This window comes from Mesoplodon densirostris, chromosome X, assembly GCF_025265405.1.
Source record: "Mesoplodon densirostris isolate mMesDen1 chromosome X, mMesDen1 primary haplotype, whole genome shotgun sequence".
Classification (NCBI taxonomy): domain Eukaryota; kingdom Metazoa; phylum Chordata; class Mammalia; order Artiodactyla; family Ziphiidae; genus Mesoplodon; species Mesoplodon densirostris.
Genome location: NC_082681.1, coordinates 23,533,409 through 23,550,742, shown reverse-complemented (window position 1 = coordinate 23,550,742; position 17,334 = coordinate 23,533,409). Strand labels below are relative to the sequence as shown.

At 44.9% G+C, this 17,334-nt stretch overlaps 1 protein-coding gene across 5 annotated transcripts in view; it reads right to left on the bottom strand.

Moving 5' to 3' along the window:
- Positions 1 to 278: 278 nt before the first annotated feature.
- AIFM1 (apoptosis inducing factor mitochondria associated 1) overlaps positions 279 to 17,334 on the bottom strand; it is a 31,309-nt gene continuing 14,253 nt past the window's right edge. For 3 of the 5 annotated variants that reach the window (XM_060087231.1, XM_060087233.1, XM_060087232.1), the window contains exons 6-16: positions 16,440 to 16,530; positions 12,066 to 12,150; positions 11,329 to 11,405; positions 10,082 to 10,190; positions 9,221 to 9,328; positions 8,808 to 8,896; positions 8,208 to 8,348; positions 6,453 to 6,595; positions 4,874 to 4,998; positions 3,121 to 3,317; positions 2,560 to 2,805 (exon numbers count right to left, since the gene is read on the bottom strand). In XM_060087231.1, coding sequence (XP_059943214.1) covers positions 2,734 to 2,805; positions 3,121 to 3,317; positions 4,874 to 4,998; positions 6,453 to 6,595; positions 8,208 to 8,348; positions 8,808 to 8,896; positions 9,221 to 9,328; positions 10,082 to 10,190; positions 11,329 to 11,405; positions 12,066 to 12,150; positions 16,440 to 16,530 — 1,237 coding nt within the window. In that variant the 3' untranslated portion in view covers positions 2,560 to 2,733. Of the gene's footprint in view, positions 1,107 to 1,239; positions 1,258 to 2,559; positions 2,806 to 3,120; positions 3,318 to 4,873; positions 4,999 to 6,452; positions 6,596 to 8,207; positions 8,349 to 8,807; positions 8,897 to 9,220; positions 9,329 to 10,081; positions 10,191 to 11,328; positions 11,406 to 12,065; positions 12,151 to 16,439; positions 16,531 to 17,334 lie in introns of those variants that run through there. The other 2 variants (XR_009530877.1, XR_009530878.1) reach the window with 2 other exon arrangements.

Genomic DNA, 17,334 nt, shown 5'->3' with positions numbered 1-17,334 from the left:
TTCCCTCAGGTCCGTTTCTCCAGCTAAAGTACGAGGACATCCCTTGCTGTGCCTTACAGGTGGCCAGGCAAATGTTAGTACCATCGTGAAGCGGTGCCGAGGTACCACCAGATGTCAGTTGTAAAATGGCAAAGAAAAGCGAGGTTGAAGTCAAGTGGGTGAGCCCTGAAAGCTTGATACTTTGGCAGAGCCCCAACTTTGCAGGGTGTGGCTAGCCCTGTACTGCGCTGCGCTGTGGCCCAGCTAATCACAGGCCAGCTATCAAGGGCCAAACCTCAGCTGGCACTGGTCGTCTGTACAGTCAGAACTTGGTCCTTGCGATACTTGGGGGCCTAAGCAGGTTAAATGCATCCTGGGTAAAGTGGCAAGTCATGGCAGTGGGTGAAGTAATGGGGGTCTGATAACCTGGATTACAGAGAACTGAGGCTACAAGGCAGAGAGGCTCACTCTTACAACAAGCCCTGTTATCTAGCATCATCCAACCAAGCAATCAAGGACTTGGTCAGCACTTTGCCAGGGTTTTGGGGGATGGCGCATGTTGTCCCCATCCTGAGAAAAAAGTCTCTGCTCTGGGATAGCTTACAATCGATTTAGAGAGTGAACACTAATAATGCAGAGAACGACTTAAAGAACAATCAAGTTCAAAGGCAGTAAGTGCAATCGAAGTTCAGAGATGAAATCATGCGCGGGCACTAGTCCAACTGGTACTATACATCACCACGGTGGGATTTCATCTGGGCCTTGAAAGATGAGCAGGATTTGGATACGTAGAAGGGAAGAGGGACAGTGTTCCAGGTGTGAAGAGCACAAACAAAAGTTTAAAGGTGGCAATAAACCAGATGTATACGTGCGTATGCACATGCACGTGAAGTCGTGGCAGAGGAGGCCCACAGGGCAGAGTGGGCTGAGGTCAAGAGCGGGCTGAGGTCAAGAGCGCTATGGAAGGCTTCGGACTTGCTGTGATTGGTGACGGGGAGTCAATGTACGTTGGTCACCAGGAGGTGGGGGGGGATATGGACCAAGTGATGCTTTAGGAAGTGATCTAGCAGCAGTAGTTGACAAAGGACGGATGCTCTGGCTGATGTCCATTCTTGGTGTGTATCTTCCTGTGGACACAACAACTGAGTATATTATACTTCTGCGTTCACATGTCTGCATTCCTCACTGACACCAGGAGCTCCTTAAGAGAAGTGGCCATGTTTTCTCCATCTTCCTCTTCTGCCATCTACCTGGCTCATAGTAGGCACTCAATGAACACTGAATAGAAGAATACATCCTTTCATTTTAATTAACTGAATTATTATGACATTCCATACAAGGATGACAACTGTCAAAGAGAATTAGACTAAACTGTACCTGATACTAAAACAAGGCAAATCACAATTCAATCTTTTTAAAAAATGATTTGTGAAACACTTCAGGATCTTACAGTTGTAAGATCTTTGTAAGCAGCAATTACTGTATAGTAAGTCCTGTTTCACGGGATACTAGATGAGTTTTCTACCTACATTATGGACTTAAGATATGTCATGCCTCAGATCATATTTCACTAAACCTGTATACATATAGTAAGAACCTGTTCTAGTACAGCTAATTCTTAAAGTGGACATCTGTCCTGTTCTAGTGTTCAGAAGGGATTTCATTGTAGCTGCAACTCCCTTTAAACAAACCCAATATCGAAAAAATCCAGCCTGGTAATAATTTTCTCTTTAGAAAAAGATTCACAATAGGACTCTTGAAAGTAGTAAAAATTTCCTCTTAATTGAAATAAGATTTGATTTTTAAAAGTTAAGTAATTTGAAATGCAAAAAATGAGTTGATTTATGAAACTTTGACTTCTCTTCCCAGGAAATCATTTGTAAAGTGAGGCATGCCTATAAGCCTATTTGAGATAAAAGGGGTTAGGAGAGGGCAGACTTCTAGTTTGGGAGACAGTGGGCGGAGGAGTTGAGAGACCACAGTCCCTCACCATGAGGCAGGTCTCCGAACCTTCGTTTCTGTCTGCAATAAATGTCTTTTCTGCCCTCCCCTCCCAAGACCAGTTCAGTTCTGGGCTGTGGGGGTACACAGGGGAGCTGTCCCAGGTAGAGCAGAGTCTAGTCCACATGTTTATGTGTACACTCATTCAACGATTCACTAAGCACCTACTGTGAGCCAGACCCTGTGCTCAGCTCTGGAGAGGGAACCATAAGCAAGACGGAAAGCCATGGTTCTGGCTTCCAGGAAGCTGCAGAGCAGCAGGGAGACATGTAAACAAGGAACAGGCTTGGAAGGATCAGGAAAGTCTTCAGAGACTGGGACATTCCCCAGAGGAGGGGAGAGGGGTCAAGTGCTGTGGGCAGAGGTCACAGCAGGTCCGTACAGGAGGTCTGGAGGGGTGAGGGAGAAGTTCAGTGAACTGAAAGAAGCTGAGAGTGTGGAGCAGGGAGCACAAAGCCGAGGAAGGTGATGCACTTGGGAGTGGCTCCAACTGACTTGCCTTCTAATATGCACAGCTTTCCTCCCTTCACCCACTTGCTCCCTTTCAAAGAGAAGATAATTTAATTTAGAAGAATCAGGTTTTATTTAGTGATGTGAACATTAAGAATTTGCCTACATAGTTGAAATATTCACAAAGGACTTGATTATTCACACTCATACATACAGAGGAAGTCTGCTGAATAAAAAACGCTCCTTTACCCACCCAAGCTGCTGTCAGGGACAGCAAAGGGCCTGCCTGTTCCACAGCAGTCTTCAGTCTTCATGAATGTTGAAAAGCTTCGCTACTTCGTTGAGATCTTCATGTTCCTCACCGTCCTTAATGATCTGAGGGACAGAGGAGCAGGAGCGTGTGGGCTGGGCCGCACACCAGGGCAGCCCGGGCCAGTCGCTACTTCACACTGGGAGGGAGTCATGGGAATGGCTTTCTACGAAGCCCAAGTGAGCATGTGCCAACGCCCACGCTACCCAGCCATGTCCCGAGTGAAAAAGAAACATACCCGAGCCAAGGCGATACCTTTGTTCTGCTCAGGCACAGTCTGACCTGGGTGGACAGTGCGTGGCAGGACATCTGACGAAGTCACAGGGACGGTATCCGCCCACACCTCCCATCTTCCTCTCAGAGCTCTGACGGGCACCTACCTTCCTTGCTATTGGCATTCGGTTGAAGATGTTCCACAGCACGATTCCCACCACCACTTTGTCCCTGAGGTAGAAGATGACGCCTTTGCCGTAGTCCTCCCCTTGGGCGGGGACCTGGGGGACTACAGGGTTGCTGGGAGGAAGAGTGATTTCTGAGGCCTCAGACTCTGTCTCACTCTCTGATCGGATACCAGTCCCTGCAGCCAATCCCCAAAACAAACAAGCAAAGTCAAAACAAAACAAAGTCAGTTCTTATGAGCTTGGAAATTCTACAAGGCAACTATCTTTCAACACCTGCTTCAAGCTGCTTCTAAATGATTTGTTTTTCTATGCGGCATCAGTAAACACTGGCCTATTCCAGCCCCTCTCCATTGACAAAGCCAACAAAAGCTCTTCCTTGCCAGCTCCTGGGCACTGGGTCAGTCTGACCCCAAACTTCCTATCTCATTTTAAATTTACACTACGGATATTTCCTGGTATCTTTTTTCAAACTACAGAAGACTTGCTCTTGTCCCCTGAGAAACATTCTAGTGCTACATGGCCAGTACAATAGCCACTAGTCACATATAGCTATTCTAATTAAAATTAATTCAAAATTAAGTTTATTTTAGTTAAAATTAAATCAAATGTAAAATTCAGTTCCTCATTTGCACTAGCCACATTTCAAATACCAAAGAGCCACATGTGGCTAGTGGCTAATGTATTGGGCAGAGTAGAGATAGAACACTGCCAGCATAGCAGAAAGTTCACTTGGATGGCACTGCTAGAGACACTGGCCAAAGCAGAAGGCACTTCCATATGGAAAAACCATAGTGCAAGTGTTTCCTCCTGTGCAGGGTGGTGGCAACAGCCTGGGGAGAGGGCATTTTGTCTTCTGGGAACAACCAGGCTTCAAGTAATACTGCCCAGTGGAGAGAGTAGTGACCTGTAGTTTATAAACACCTACTGTATAAGTCCCTGGCTCCCCCTCCTGGATCCACTTCCCAGGAGAGGTCCAAATTAAGGAGTGGGTATATGTAATCCACTTAGATTACACAAGAAAAGGACCTCATATCCATATAATGTCTTGCTTTCTCCTTCTCTTAAAGAGCAACTTGTCCTTGAAACGCCTCCAACAAGAGGACACAGAGGTTAAATAACTTCAGCCAAGGTCACGAAGGGAGAGAGAAGAGACCTAGGAGTTAATGAAAGAGATGTGTGTCGGAGAGAAGTTCATTCCGAGAGGTGCCTCCCGTCTAGAGAAAACCCGCTATTAAGATCTGACAAATGGAATTAGAGGCAGCTCAAGGACTACTCAGCCCAGTTCTTCACTGTTCAGGGCCCAAGGAGGGGAGCAGGTCCCAAACTAAGGTTCTCAGGCCTAGTTCTTGGGATCAGCAGGAAGCAAAAAAAAAAAAAAAAAAAAAAAAAAGCCATTGAAAAAGTTCAGGTTTTCTTCATCACACAGGTCTTCCTAGTCCCTCGGGACAAACTAGACTTACAGAGTCGTTGAGTTAGCCACTGTCCAAGAGTCCAAGAGTCTAGGACGACACCCACAATCCACAATATCTATGCTTTGACCAGGATACCTGATTTCGCCAGCTCTCAGACCACTAAAGAGTGAGGACTTCGGGTTTGGTTTATTTTAAAGCACAACATGAAGAGAGGCTTTCACTGACAGTTCCCTCTGGCCAATACAGATACCCCTTGTTCAGGAGGATTTGGACCATGGTTTCTCAACACTCTTCCAAGAGAAGTGGTTGGGCTTCCTTACCTGACTGCTCTGTGGCAGATTTGGGGTTGTCTTGTGCGGTTGCTTTTGCAAAAACGCCGACTGTGGGCAAACTACTGTCCACAAGACCAATAGCTTCATAGCCAACATCGGGACCCAAATCACTCCTAAGGAAGGAGAGAGAAGAGGGTGTTCTGTCAAAGGACTGTAAAGGATGGTGCGGTAGAACGTTTCCTCTAAGGCACCACACTTTCATGCCAACCAAAGAAACTGCTATGTGCCACAGCAAGAGAAACGCCAAACTGATCTGTCGCCTGCTAGGACGTCTGGGGACAATTGTGAGAAAGCACGATTATTCCAAACAGGTTTTATTTTCCTAACAAGCCACTATGCAGATCACAAATCCATACAATGATCTATACTTTCTTAAATTTAATCATTTAATTTTTACCATATCACATTTGGGGGGGTGGGTTCCCCACATTTACTATTCACTACCTTCCTTTACTCTTTTTAAAACTGCCTTTTTGGAACTTTAAAGAGTGCTCCATATTTATGGAATCCAGAATCTGGGGTATTTTGTGGTTTTATTCACTGACAATATTTCCTCTTAGCCTTCAATTTTCAAGGCTGAAGGGCTTTCTATAAAGTGGCACCTTCACTCACTTGGTCATTTTATTTTCATTGTTCTTCTTGGAAGCTTTTCCTATCATCATCATGCTGTTTTTAATATGCTAGGAACTTCACAGAATACTTGTGGCACAGACACACTATGGTTTTGTAATCATCCAAGCTACTTGAGATATTTTGTTTCTGGTGTTCTACATTTTGTTATCTTCTTGGCCACAGAAGCTCACTGGACTGGTGTCTTCAGGGAACAGTCTACAATGACTTCTTGGATTTGTTCCTGGAACCTAACTGATAATTGTATAGCTACGAACTACTTTTTTTCCTAACTGCATTATCTTACACGTGTTGACCCTGAAACCCATCTGTTATGTTTTTTTGCTGCCCACTCATGAAACTGTGTGTGATTGTCTTAAAATGTACTCCCATCAGCTGAGAATTTCCCCAACGGAAACTGCTTAGAGGCTTCTGAAACCTTGAAGTTTTATGTACCCCAACTTTCACATCAACAGATGAGAGTGGGCCAAACAGGGCCAGCTCCAGTATTCAAGAATGTCCATTGCTAACTTTCTACTATCCAGAGAGCTGCCTATATACGTCTGACTCTGAGTTGCTGATCTTAAGGGTTACATATGAGTGAGCTTCCTTTTTTGTCAGTAGGTTGGGCTCAGTAGAATTAGCAGCAAAGAGCAAATAAAATATACTGCTGTCTGTATCTAAGAGCACACTTTTGTACTACCTACTGTAGCTCGAACTCTGAGCTATTTTAGCAGAAGTCCTGATGCCATTTCCATTCATTCACCTAGTCTAACTTATGTCAGATGGAACCCTTTTACCAGAAGATGGCTCAGGGGTAGGATGCGTGGACACGAGACGGAATTTTTTCACCCCCTGTATGAAGCTAACTGGCCCACCAGGAAACCAAAGCATGTAACTCTGGTTCCATTAATTCTGTGTTCTAACCAATTGAGTCCTCAAGGCACAAAACTATTACCAGAACATTGACTGATGCCAGTACGGCTTAGCAGCTCCAGTCATATTTTCTCCAGCCAATCTTCCGCTCACAACAGCGTGATCATGGTGCTCCACCCGCCTCCTACCCAACTTTATATCGTAGAAACATGCAGCATCTCCTGCCTTTGGAGACAAACACATTACATGAACACATGATAAAAAAGCAAGTTAAGGACAGAACATACACTTTTGGGGCTCAAAAAATGCTTGTGATGTTAACTAATGATTTCCAACCACAGGCCAGAATCATACCTACACTATCAAAAACAGTTGCGCTTCCATTTTTACAAAAACCATTCTGTGCTTCCACAAAGCTAACCTTAATCTTCCATGCTCCAGCTTACAGCTATTTCTTCTCATTCTGCCCTCAGCAGAAACAGGATATTTAATAACCATGATTTGCAGAATATTCTTTCCTGTGTGGAATCCAGTTTTTAGATGTGACTGCCTCTTACCTAGACATCTCTTCCAAGATAATTTTTTTTTGGTCATTCACTATTCATTCAACAAGTATTTACAGAATACTTACTCTGTACAAAGCATTATGCTGTCTGGGCTGCAGAGACACGCCTGACATAGACCTTGCCCACGAGGAGTGTATAAGTGCGTTGAGGAAGGTGTGGCACTCTCCCTCACTACGGTGTACCATGCCAGAGGTATGCAGTGAGTGAGCTCAGTGTTTCAAGCAGAGAGAGAACCCCCGGCTGGAGGTGAACAAGGCCAGCTTCACAAAGGATGTGGTATGGGAGCTCGCTCACCCTTTGTCTTTGTGGCTATTCAGACACCCCCAAAGCAACCTAAACATCCAACATGTGAGCAACGGCGAGATAAGCTCTGAAATCCACCTAATGGAATACTATACAGTCGTTACACTGTTTATGGAATCTGAAGCAATGTGGAAAAAACTTACATTTGAATGTTAAGTGAAAAAGAAAATACAAATGTTTATACGTAGTATGCTCGCCATGACTGTCTACAACAAAGAAAAAAAACTACGCGTGAGAAAATGAAGGGAAGAAACTACACCTAAACATCAGTGGTTGCTGCAGGGGAATGTCCCTTTCTCCTTTTTGCCTGTGTTTTTCATACTGAGTGTGTATTGCTTTTATAACAATTTTTTAAACTCCAGTACACTGTAACTTTAAAAAAAAATCTTTACGGGAAAAACACCCTGCAAAGTTCCTATGTCCTCAGTTGCAGAGTCCATAATCAAACACAATACACTTGTAATGATCTAACAATAGGGAAATTACCTCATGGTTCCTACATACTATAGTCTTGTTTGTGTCATAACAGATTTTTAAAAACAGCTAAAAATAGTACTCAAGGAAAATGAAAATGGAGTAATTTTCCTTTCCAGAGAATGTTATAAAACTGCCTCATCCTCCATTCCCTGGACTCGAGTTCAGGCAAGGGAATAGCAGATCAGTCTGAAAGCCATGCACACGCCCGCCAGGGTCATGTTGATGGCTGCTGCCAACAGTGGAACCAGGAGAGACCTACTCCTGTGGGCACGAACACTGCTCATTTCCCTTTCCATGAGCCTGCGGCGTGAGGCCAGACCTGATCTCGTAAGCCAAGCAGTTCACAAGTTCCTGCTCTCCACCCTCAGCTTCCAAACACACTGACCCTATTTGGGTGAGCTGCTACTGAGCCTTCGCACACCACTGGGCAGACCTGCTCCCAGGCCGGGACCAAGGCACCGTGCCTGGTCAGGCTGTCATTGCATACTTACCACCCAGATGTTAGAGCGGGCCTGGAGCTCTGCATTTACCCGGAAGCCACCAAAATCAGAGTCTATCTCCAGTCCGCCAGTCTTGGCCAACTCAACATTGGGCTCCAGGCCCACAGCTGCCACTATGTGGTCAGTTTCTACCTGAGGACAAAAAGAATTCAGTCAATTATTACAGTTTCCTCGTATGCCTATGAACCCAGCGACTGTAAATCACAGTCACAAAAAATCACAAAAAATCGGGGCTTCACACAAAAAATCATCGGGTAACTCTGGTCAAAAGATTTTAAGTTCCATTTCATAAAGTGCCACCCCTCCACACATACATATCCCCTACCATCTGAACAGAAATCTGCCACCCTAGGAAGGTCTCAAAAATCTGTGATACACATAGGAAGAGGCTATGGGAAATGGTTCCCAGGCGGCTACTCTGGCTCTCATCATTCTTCTTTTAGCAAAAGACAGTTCATTAAGAAAATTATGACAGGTTAATGGTGACTACCAAGACAACTAATCTACTGGTTATCAAATGAAGGAGTAAGAATGAAGAAAGGGCAGAGCAGGCTTGGAAGGTGTTCTGGCAGCCTGTCTTCCCCTCCTTACCTTCCGGCCATCTTTCAGCTTGATGAGTAACCTGCCACCGCTGACTCCAACTGATTGCACAATAGCACTGGGCAGCACCTTAACCCCCTCTGTAAAGGCAAACGAGACCTGAGGCTGAGCCTGTGAGCCTACCACCTTCATGACAACCAGAGAAGCTGATGAGAGTAATCATTAGTACGTAGGCAGCCTTGGAGAGCCACAGGCACCCACGCCCACAGTTCACTTCCAGCACTTCCAGGAATCTGGTGTGTCAGATTCAGAACACCTACATGAAGCTGGCTGACAGGAGAATGGTGGAAACTTTTCATCGGGCAGCTGGTAAGGCTTATGGACAGGGGGTTCCCAAAGAAACAAATTTTGCCTTAGTCTTCACTCAAGGCAAGAATGGGAGCATATGGAAAGAGTGTCTCTACCTTGCCTGACTTTTTCCATGGTCCAGTTGCTGAGGTATTCGGGGAGGATCTTTCCCATATTTCCTTTCTCAGGGAAGAGCTGAATCACTTCTGTGCCCGAGGCTCGAGCTGGGAAGAAGAAACAGAGTAGGTATAGTGGAGGCAAAAGTCAATCCTAGAAGACAGGAAGAGAAGCAAAGGAGCCACAGGCAGCCATCTACTGCACACAGGGCAATGCCGCGACCCAGGCCAGAGCGCCCATTTGTGGGGCACTAGGGCACAAGGGCATCCACAAGGCAAATACAACAGATGCCAGAACTTGTCCCTGGATTCAACTACATACTGTGAACTCAGTGCACTTATACTTAGGCTTACACAAGTGCCTTGCAAGCTCTGAATAGTAAGCACACTCCCGAGAAGATGCCCTGATTTCACACAGCTGAAAAATAACATTAAGGAAAAAATGGTTGCCGTGAAACATTCAAACTGGAACTCACAGATCTGTCAAGCTGGGAACCATCATGTATCTGAAAGAAGTCTTTGACTTTTACAGGGAGCAGCAGTTCAAAGATACATACAGTTCTGTAGTCTACATTGCGCCTACCATCTTAATAACTCACTTTCCTTAATATTTTATTTCTAAGGAGTCCTGGCCTAGAGGCGAGAGGAAAGGAAAAAGGAAAGAAAGCGGCACTGCTCAGCTGCTCAGATGACAGCTTTTCGATCACTAAGGCATCCCTCATCAGAGCTAAGCTCAGTGATTAGTTTTTCACCATGTAAACCTTAATCAAACTCTTTCTACTGATCCTGGTAAATGCATCTCTGAAAAGCATGTGATATAAGACCAGAGAAAGAAAGTCAAGGTCACTCCCCAATACTCACCCTTTCGGCCAAGAGCACAGGCCAGTTCGCTACCAAGGAAGCCCCCACCGATAATTGTAATCGACTTGACTTCCCGGGAAATCTTCTCTAAGGTTCTAAAGTCTCCAATCTGCAGGATCACACAAGTTTAGTCCATTGATTTCCCAAAGGAGCATAGGATGATAATACCAGGAAATATTTTTGCTAAATCTTTGACAACAATAATTTGCACATAAAATCTTCTCCTTGTATAAAGTGACCCGATTACAGCCTCTATTTTATTGATGTAAATTTCTTTCTCCAATGTAACACTCTTTCTAATAACAGTGGTTTTCAACTGGGGGCAGATATACTCCCCCTCCCCCAGGGGACATCTGGCAATGTCTGGAGACATTTTTGGCTGTCACGACTAGAGTGGGGAGATACTAGTTGAAGCTAGTGGGTAGAGTCCAGGGATGCTGCTGAACACCCTACAATGCACAGGACAGCCCCTCACAACAAATGGTTATACGGCCCAAAATGCCAATAGTGCCAAGGCTGACAAACCTTGTTGTATCAAGAACTTAAAGGACAGTACAAACCTTTTCTGATACCCATAGCAGTGGCTGAAATTTTTCAGCAGTTTTCTTAAGTAAAGCATGGTGTTAAGAAGCAATCCCGGGCCTCCCTGGTGGCGCAGTGGTTGAGAGTCCGCCTGCCGATGCAGGGGATACGGGTTCGTGCCCCGGTCTGGGAGGATCCCATATGCCGCGGAGCGGCTGGGCCCGTGAGCCATGGCTGCTGGGCCTGCGCATCCGGAGCCTGTGCTCCGCAACGGGAGAGGCCGCAACAGTGAGAGGCCCGCATACCGCAAAAAGAAAAAAAAAAAAAAAAAGAAGCAATCCCCTGCTTCCTTTTTCACTAGGTACTCAACTTTTCTCCCTAAAGTCTCCACAATAGCACTTGCAGTGAAAAATGCCAAGAGGCTATAAGGAGTTCCCATGACTCAAATGCATCAGGAAAAAACAACTATGGAAGGGCAATCGAAGGAACTATAGCAAGCAATAAAAAACACTAAATCTGTTTTTCTCCTAGGAGCTCAAAACCCTTGAGTGAGGTATCTGAGGTGCAGAGAGAGGAAGTGACTTGCTCAAGGCCAGATAACAAGCCTGTAGAAGAGCCATAGTTAGAACTTCAATCTCCCAATTCCCGGGTGGGTACTTGGGGACCACAAGATCATGCTACCTCTTCAAAACCGCCACAACGAAAGCACTAAAGCTGACAATTACCTTTCTGAAAAGTGTTGTTCTACTCTTCACCTCTGCTCCAGCCCTATCAATGGCAGACAGACTTCTTGGAGTGCCTCCTGGAAATAAGAGGAGAAAAATCCTTTAGTCCAACGAGCAGGAGCTAGCCCGAACAATCCCCCCACAAAGGTGGTGCTGTGGTGTGTGCTGCTGGTGTCACAGCGGCATCAACAGGATACAAGACTTTGTTTTCCCTCCACTCTCCCCACAGTGGGCTTTAATCAATTTCCTTTGAAAAGCAGATTTGAGAGTCTCTCTTCAAAGGGCCCACCATTTCCATAGATGGCCAGAAGCCCTCACTTTTTGCTCCCATTCTCTTCTACTTTTTCATGAGGATTCACCAGAAAGCATGGCTATGTTTGTTTAAGCAACTGCATCCTTCTCCTCTCTTGATTACTGATTGGAACTGGCAATGAAGCCATGAGGTTATATCACTTTCAGGACACAGGGCAGAGGGCAGAAGGCAAAGGCTAAGCGGGGAGAGAAAAAAGAAAGGCAGTCCTCTTCAGTACCCATCCATCATGCCTTTACCGGAAGGAACAATACGGATAACCCAGACGGGCAACTGATCAGATGCTTGTAGTTAGCCAAGCTTTGCACCAAGAGAAGACACCCACTTCAGAGTATGGGTTTCAGTTTTCTTAAGATTAAGTAATGTCTTTATACTAAAATTTGAATGAGCTGTATCAGGGAATAAAGCCATCTCCAGAAATACTCACCTGTTGCAATCAAGCACTTTTCATAGGTTATTTGAGAGCCATCATTAAGTTTCGCCACATTGCCTCTCACATCCAGCTGTACTACCTGGTACAGTCAAACACATACACACACAGAACGATATAAATTGGCTTTAAAATTTTTTACTGAGATATACAACATAAAATTCACCATTTTAAAGTGTACAATTCAGTGGGTTTTAGTATATTCACAAGGTTGTGCAACCATCACCACTATGTAATTCTGGAACATTTCCATCACCCCCAAAAGGAACCCTGTACCCATCAGCCCAATGAGAAGAGTTAGTTCTTGACCTAAGGTGATCCTTAAGAAACCATTTCTAGGTAATCACTGGCACTACAGTTTCTGGTACCCAGTTTCTTCAAGTAGTCATAATTTCCTAAGCAGCCAACATTAGAGTTAAGTCCCTACTGTCCCAAAGTTCCTGCCCAATTTGTGGAAATGGACAACAGGGACAGACTCTTCTGTCTGGCTCTTTGGGACCCTTACTTCTTTGCTAACAACTCTCCTACATCCTCAACAGCTTTGCAGGATGCTTTCTCCAACTTCTAGCTTTCACTAAAACTGAGCCCGCTCCCCCCGCCCCCAGGAAAGCTCATACATAGAGACTGCTCACTCACCCAAACTCCTCCCCATCACAAGGAGAGGGTGTTGGCTGCTGGTGGTTCCAAGTTATTCTTGTACTATCATCCCCTCTGAAAGACACCGACATATATCCCTACAAATCAGTGTTATCCAGCCTCCTCCTGGTCGTTCCTCATTCACTGAAGTCCTTGGCAGCTGGATTATACTTCTCCTCTGAGTCACATCTAGAATCCTATCTCTTAAACTTCTACTTCAAACATCTCACTCTTTGGTCACAATTTTCCATCCTTCCAGCTTCCTCTCGGTTCCACCGCCACCTATCCTTGCTTTTGATTTTCTCCATTTACCCAGTGGGCTGCTCCATTCCAACTAATCTGGGCCAACGGTAGATCATCCAAACTGTGCTCTTGCCAGCATCCCTAATTTCCTTGCACCCTGCTCCTTAGGGTGAAAAGCTGGAGCTTTGCAGTCAGAGAGACTGGGGTTCCTGGCTCTGCTCTACTCCTTATGAGCAGTGAGACCATTCATTCAAGACATATTTATTAAGCACCTAGTATGTGTCAGGCACTGTGGTAAGTGCTGGGGACACAATGTTGAGAAAAACAGATACCTTCCTGCCTTCAGAGTGTAGTAGCCAAGACAGACAATTTAACAAGAACTACAATCAAGGGTGAAAAATTGAGTGAGAAATGCTCTAAGAAGGACAGTACAGGTAGCGCTAGAAACATATGACAGGTGCACTCAATCGAGTTTTCTGGGGTGTGGGGGGGTGGGCAACGACATAAACTGAGATTGGATGTGTGTGCAGCTTCCTTAGCCGCCTTTGATTTGTCCTGGGTAAGATCCCTCTTCAATCCAACGCCTGTACTCAACCCTCAAACTGCTCACTCTCAGATAACCACCTGGTGTCCTAGTTTATTGCAAAAACAAGTAAAGCCATCAGATGTGATCTTCCTCAGCTTCCCGTACGGATTCCCACCTCCCAACGCCCAAATAAAAACTTTACTTCCTTTCTTCCAGCTTCTGGGATGAGGTGGCCTTTCTGTTCTGTTTCTATGCCTGACCCCCATCCCTTTCTTTCTCTCCCAGAACATTCCCCTATTAGTCACCTGCTCATTCCCCCATCTCTCTCCTGACATCTTACCCCTCAGCCCACTGACATGTTTAAGTCTGTCCCATCCTAAATGTCCCACCTTTGATTCTATGTCCTCCTCAAGCTTTTGTCCAATGTCATCTCCGTTTTGTCATTTAAACTTTCTGAAAGAGAAGTTTATCTTCTTTTCTAACTTCACAATGATATCTGAACATCTAAATGTAATGGGTCATTTTATGATTCTTTTTCTAGCAGATTCCTTTGCTGCGGTAATACTATGGATCACATCCTGCTTCTTGAAACTCCAACCTTGGCCCCTGCCCTGGGTTCTCCTCATCCTATGCTTTTAGTACTTCTTTCCTAGTCTCCTTTTTGGACATTTTTTTCTTAAGGCTGTTTCCTGAAATTTCGGTTCCTCAGGGTTCCATCTTTGCCTCACTCCTTTTCTGACTACCTCAGTTCTCCCAAATCTGTATCTGAGCCCAGAACCCTCCTCTGAACATTATAGTCATGTATCCAACTGCCCTTAGGACATATCCACACAGATATTCCATTTAATACTTAACAGTGCAAAACGAAATTTTATGTCCCCCTTAAACTAGGTCTTCCTCTTGCAATGTCTCTCTCAGCTGGGGGTGCACCAGCGTCTACCACACAAGCTGGAAATGAGAAAGTCATCCCTGCCTCCCCGTCTCCCTCACGTTCTGCCTCCAATCAGTTGCCACCACGCCCTACCAAGTTTGCCTTATGCCGTCAGTCTGTTCCCTGCTCTTCACCACCTTTCTGTCAGGAAGCTATACAATGATGTAATTAAGAGCTTGGGCTCTGGAATCAGAATTCTCCCTTCAGAGAGATCTGGGCTCAAATTCTGTCTCCACCACTTATTAACTATGTGATCTTGAGCAAGTTACTTAACCTCTTTTTCATCTCAATTTCTTTCTCTATAAAATGAAAATAATAACAGTACCTACTTCATAAGATTATTGTGAGGGTAAAATGATGTAATACACGTAAAGCACTTAAAAAAACTATGCTTACTTCATCTTCTTCCTCATCATCATCACCACCACCATCACCATCACCACCACCACCACTACTGCCCTAATTTGGGCTCCCATCATCTCTCACCTGGATTATTATAATCGTCTTCAAAATGGTTTACTTCTAATCTTGTTCCCCTGAAGACCATCTTCCTCACAGCCAACCGAGTGATTACTTAAAATTCAATCCAACTGTTTTATATCCTTGTTTAAAACTCAACAGCTCCTCAGTGCCAATGGGATAAAACTCAAGCTCTTTCACACGACAGAGCTCTCGACGATCAGACCCTGCACAACTTCTCAGTTTCATCTCCTGCCACTCCTGAACTTTCTGCTCTATCGGTACCTAGCTGCTTGTGTTCCCCTGCACCAAACATGCTTTTTCATACCCTTGTGCCTTTGCTTATGCTATTCTTTTTTTTTTTTTTTTTTTGCGGTACGCGGGCCTCTCACTGTTGTGGCCTCTCCCGTTGCGGAGCACAGGCTCTGGACACGCAGGCTCACGGGCCCAGCCGCTCCACGGCATGTGGGATCTTCCCGGACCAGGGCACGAACCCGTGTCCCCTGCATCGGCAGGCGGACTCTCAACCACTGCGCCACCAGGGAAGCCCTATGCTATTCTTTTTTACTTGAATGCTTTTCACTTTTCTCTCATCTGGTGAATGTCTCTTCATTCCATAAGATTTCTCATTCTGTAAGACTGCCTTCTCCAGCAAGCCTTTCCTGAAACCATCATTATACTGGGCACACTTCCCAATAATTCCCACAGTATACTGAGTTTCTTTCTTACTTCACATCTGTGTTATGATTATCTGTTCATGTTTCTGCCTAATAGTGTTAGCCCCTGGAGGGCAGTGCCTGTGTGCTATTTACCCATAGGTGATACTTAATACATAAGGTCTTCTTACCAGCTTATCCACAAACCCATATCCACCTTCTCTGCCTAACATCCCCTTATAGGAGAAGTGGGCCTATCCCTATCAAAGGTCAATGCCTCCACTTGTGCTCTGGATCCCATCTACTCTGGGCTTTATTCCTTCTGATAACCCTTCCCTCTCTACTGGAACATTGCCATTAGTTTACAAACACACTCTAGACCTCCCTCTTGTTAACAAAAACAAAACATAACACAACAAAACAAAACCCTCCCTGGACCCTAAATGCCCTCCTGTAACTGCCCCCAGTATTCAGGCACTCAACTTTGTAAAGTCTAACAATATTTTCCATGCTGATGTCATGCCTGAATTATTTTACTATCCTGAATAATATACATTTGTCAATGTCTTGCCATCAATAATCCCAAAGAAATGTTAGTGTGGAAAAACAGGAAGAAGAAGGAAAGGCAGAGGAGCAAATCAGCAAAAGGAACAGCTTCAGAGTCACGGTCCCCAATGATTTGACTTCCCCTGGAAAGTTTAGCTAGCCTGCTACTCTAGGCTTGAGACTAGTGCTTTCCCCAGGAAGACACACTAATTAGTGTAGACTGGCAATATTAAACCTAAAATGACTTGATCTTTCTTTGATGAACTACAATGGCAGGACAGACATAAATGGTAGTGGGAATACAAGTCACCATGTTCGCTGCCCACATGGGCAGATAGGTGGAGCCTGACAAAGGAAGCAGCCTACTAGTTCACCTTCTTCCCAGTGAGGACGGCCACACCACCATTCTCAATGTGAGGCAGCTCCTGAGCAGAGACATAGAAAGAAGGTGGCTGGAAATATATGCTGTACGGAGGAAAGGGAAAAAATATTATAAGTACCTGGAACTGCTATCGACTTCCCCCAGAGCTTTAGTAAAATTGCTTCCACCATGGAAAACTTTTAGGAACATTTTCTAAAGTAAGTCTCCAAGGCCACTAAATCTTGGTTGCGACTTACTCATACAGAGGTGTTTTATGCTAGTGAGTCTCAACTGGGAGCAGTTTTGCCTACCAGGGACATTTGACAATGTCTGGATACATTTTTGGCTATAATAGCTTTGGGGGAGTATGCTTCTGGTATCTGGTGGGTAGAGGCCAGGGATGCTGTTAAACATCCTACGATGCACAGACAAGGCCCCCAAAACAAAGAATTATCCAACCCTAAAGGTCAGCAGTGCCAAGGTTGAGAAACCCTGCTCTGGATTTAGGTTCCTTTCAAAGTTAGAACACGGGGAGTGTCCAAGGAGCTGGTATGCACATCCACCCAAACGAGCTGTCCAGAATGGCACTGGTCAATGGATAACTAGGTCTAGCTCCTGAGATGATTTTGCCTCAAACAGTAGACAGTAACCATGAAATATTAATTAAGGGATGGATAACATAAGTGGAAGTATGCATCCTGCCTGAGAATAGGACATGATAATACGAGTGAGGGAGGCAGGTAGATTTATAAAATTTAGTCCAGTGTCAAAGGGATCCACTAATGAGAAAAAAAATTGATACCTGAAGAACATGGTACTGGACTCAGGAGATCCAAGGAGTCTTTTAAAAGGAAAGGGCTTCTTGACTTGTATTTCCAAGTCTCTCATGCAAACATTTTAATAGAGGT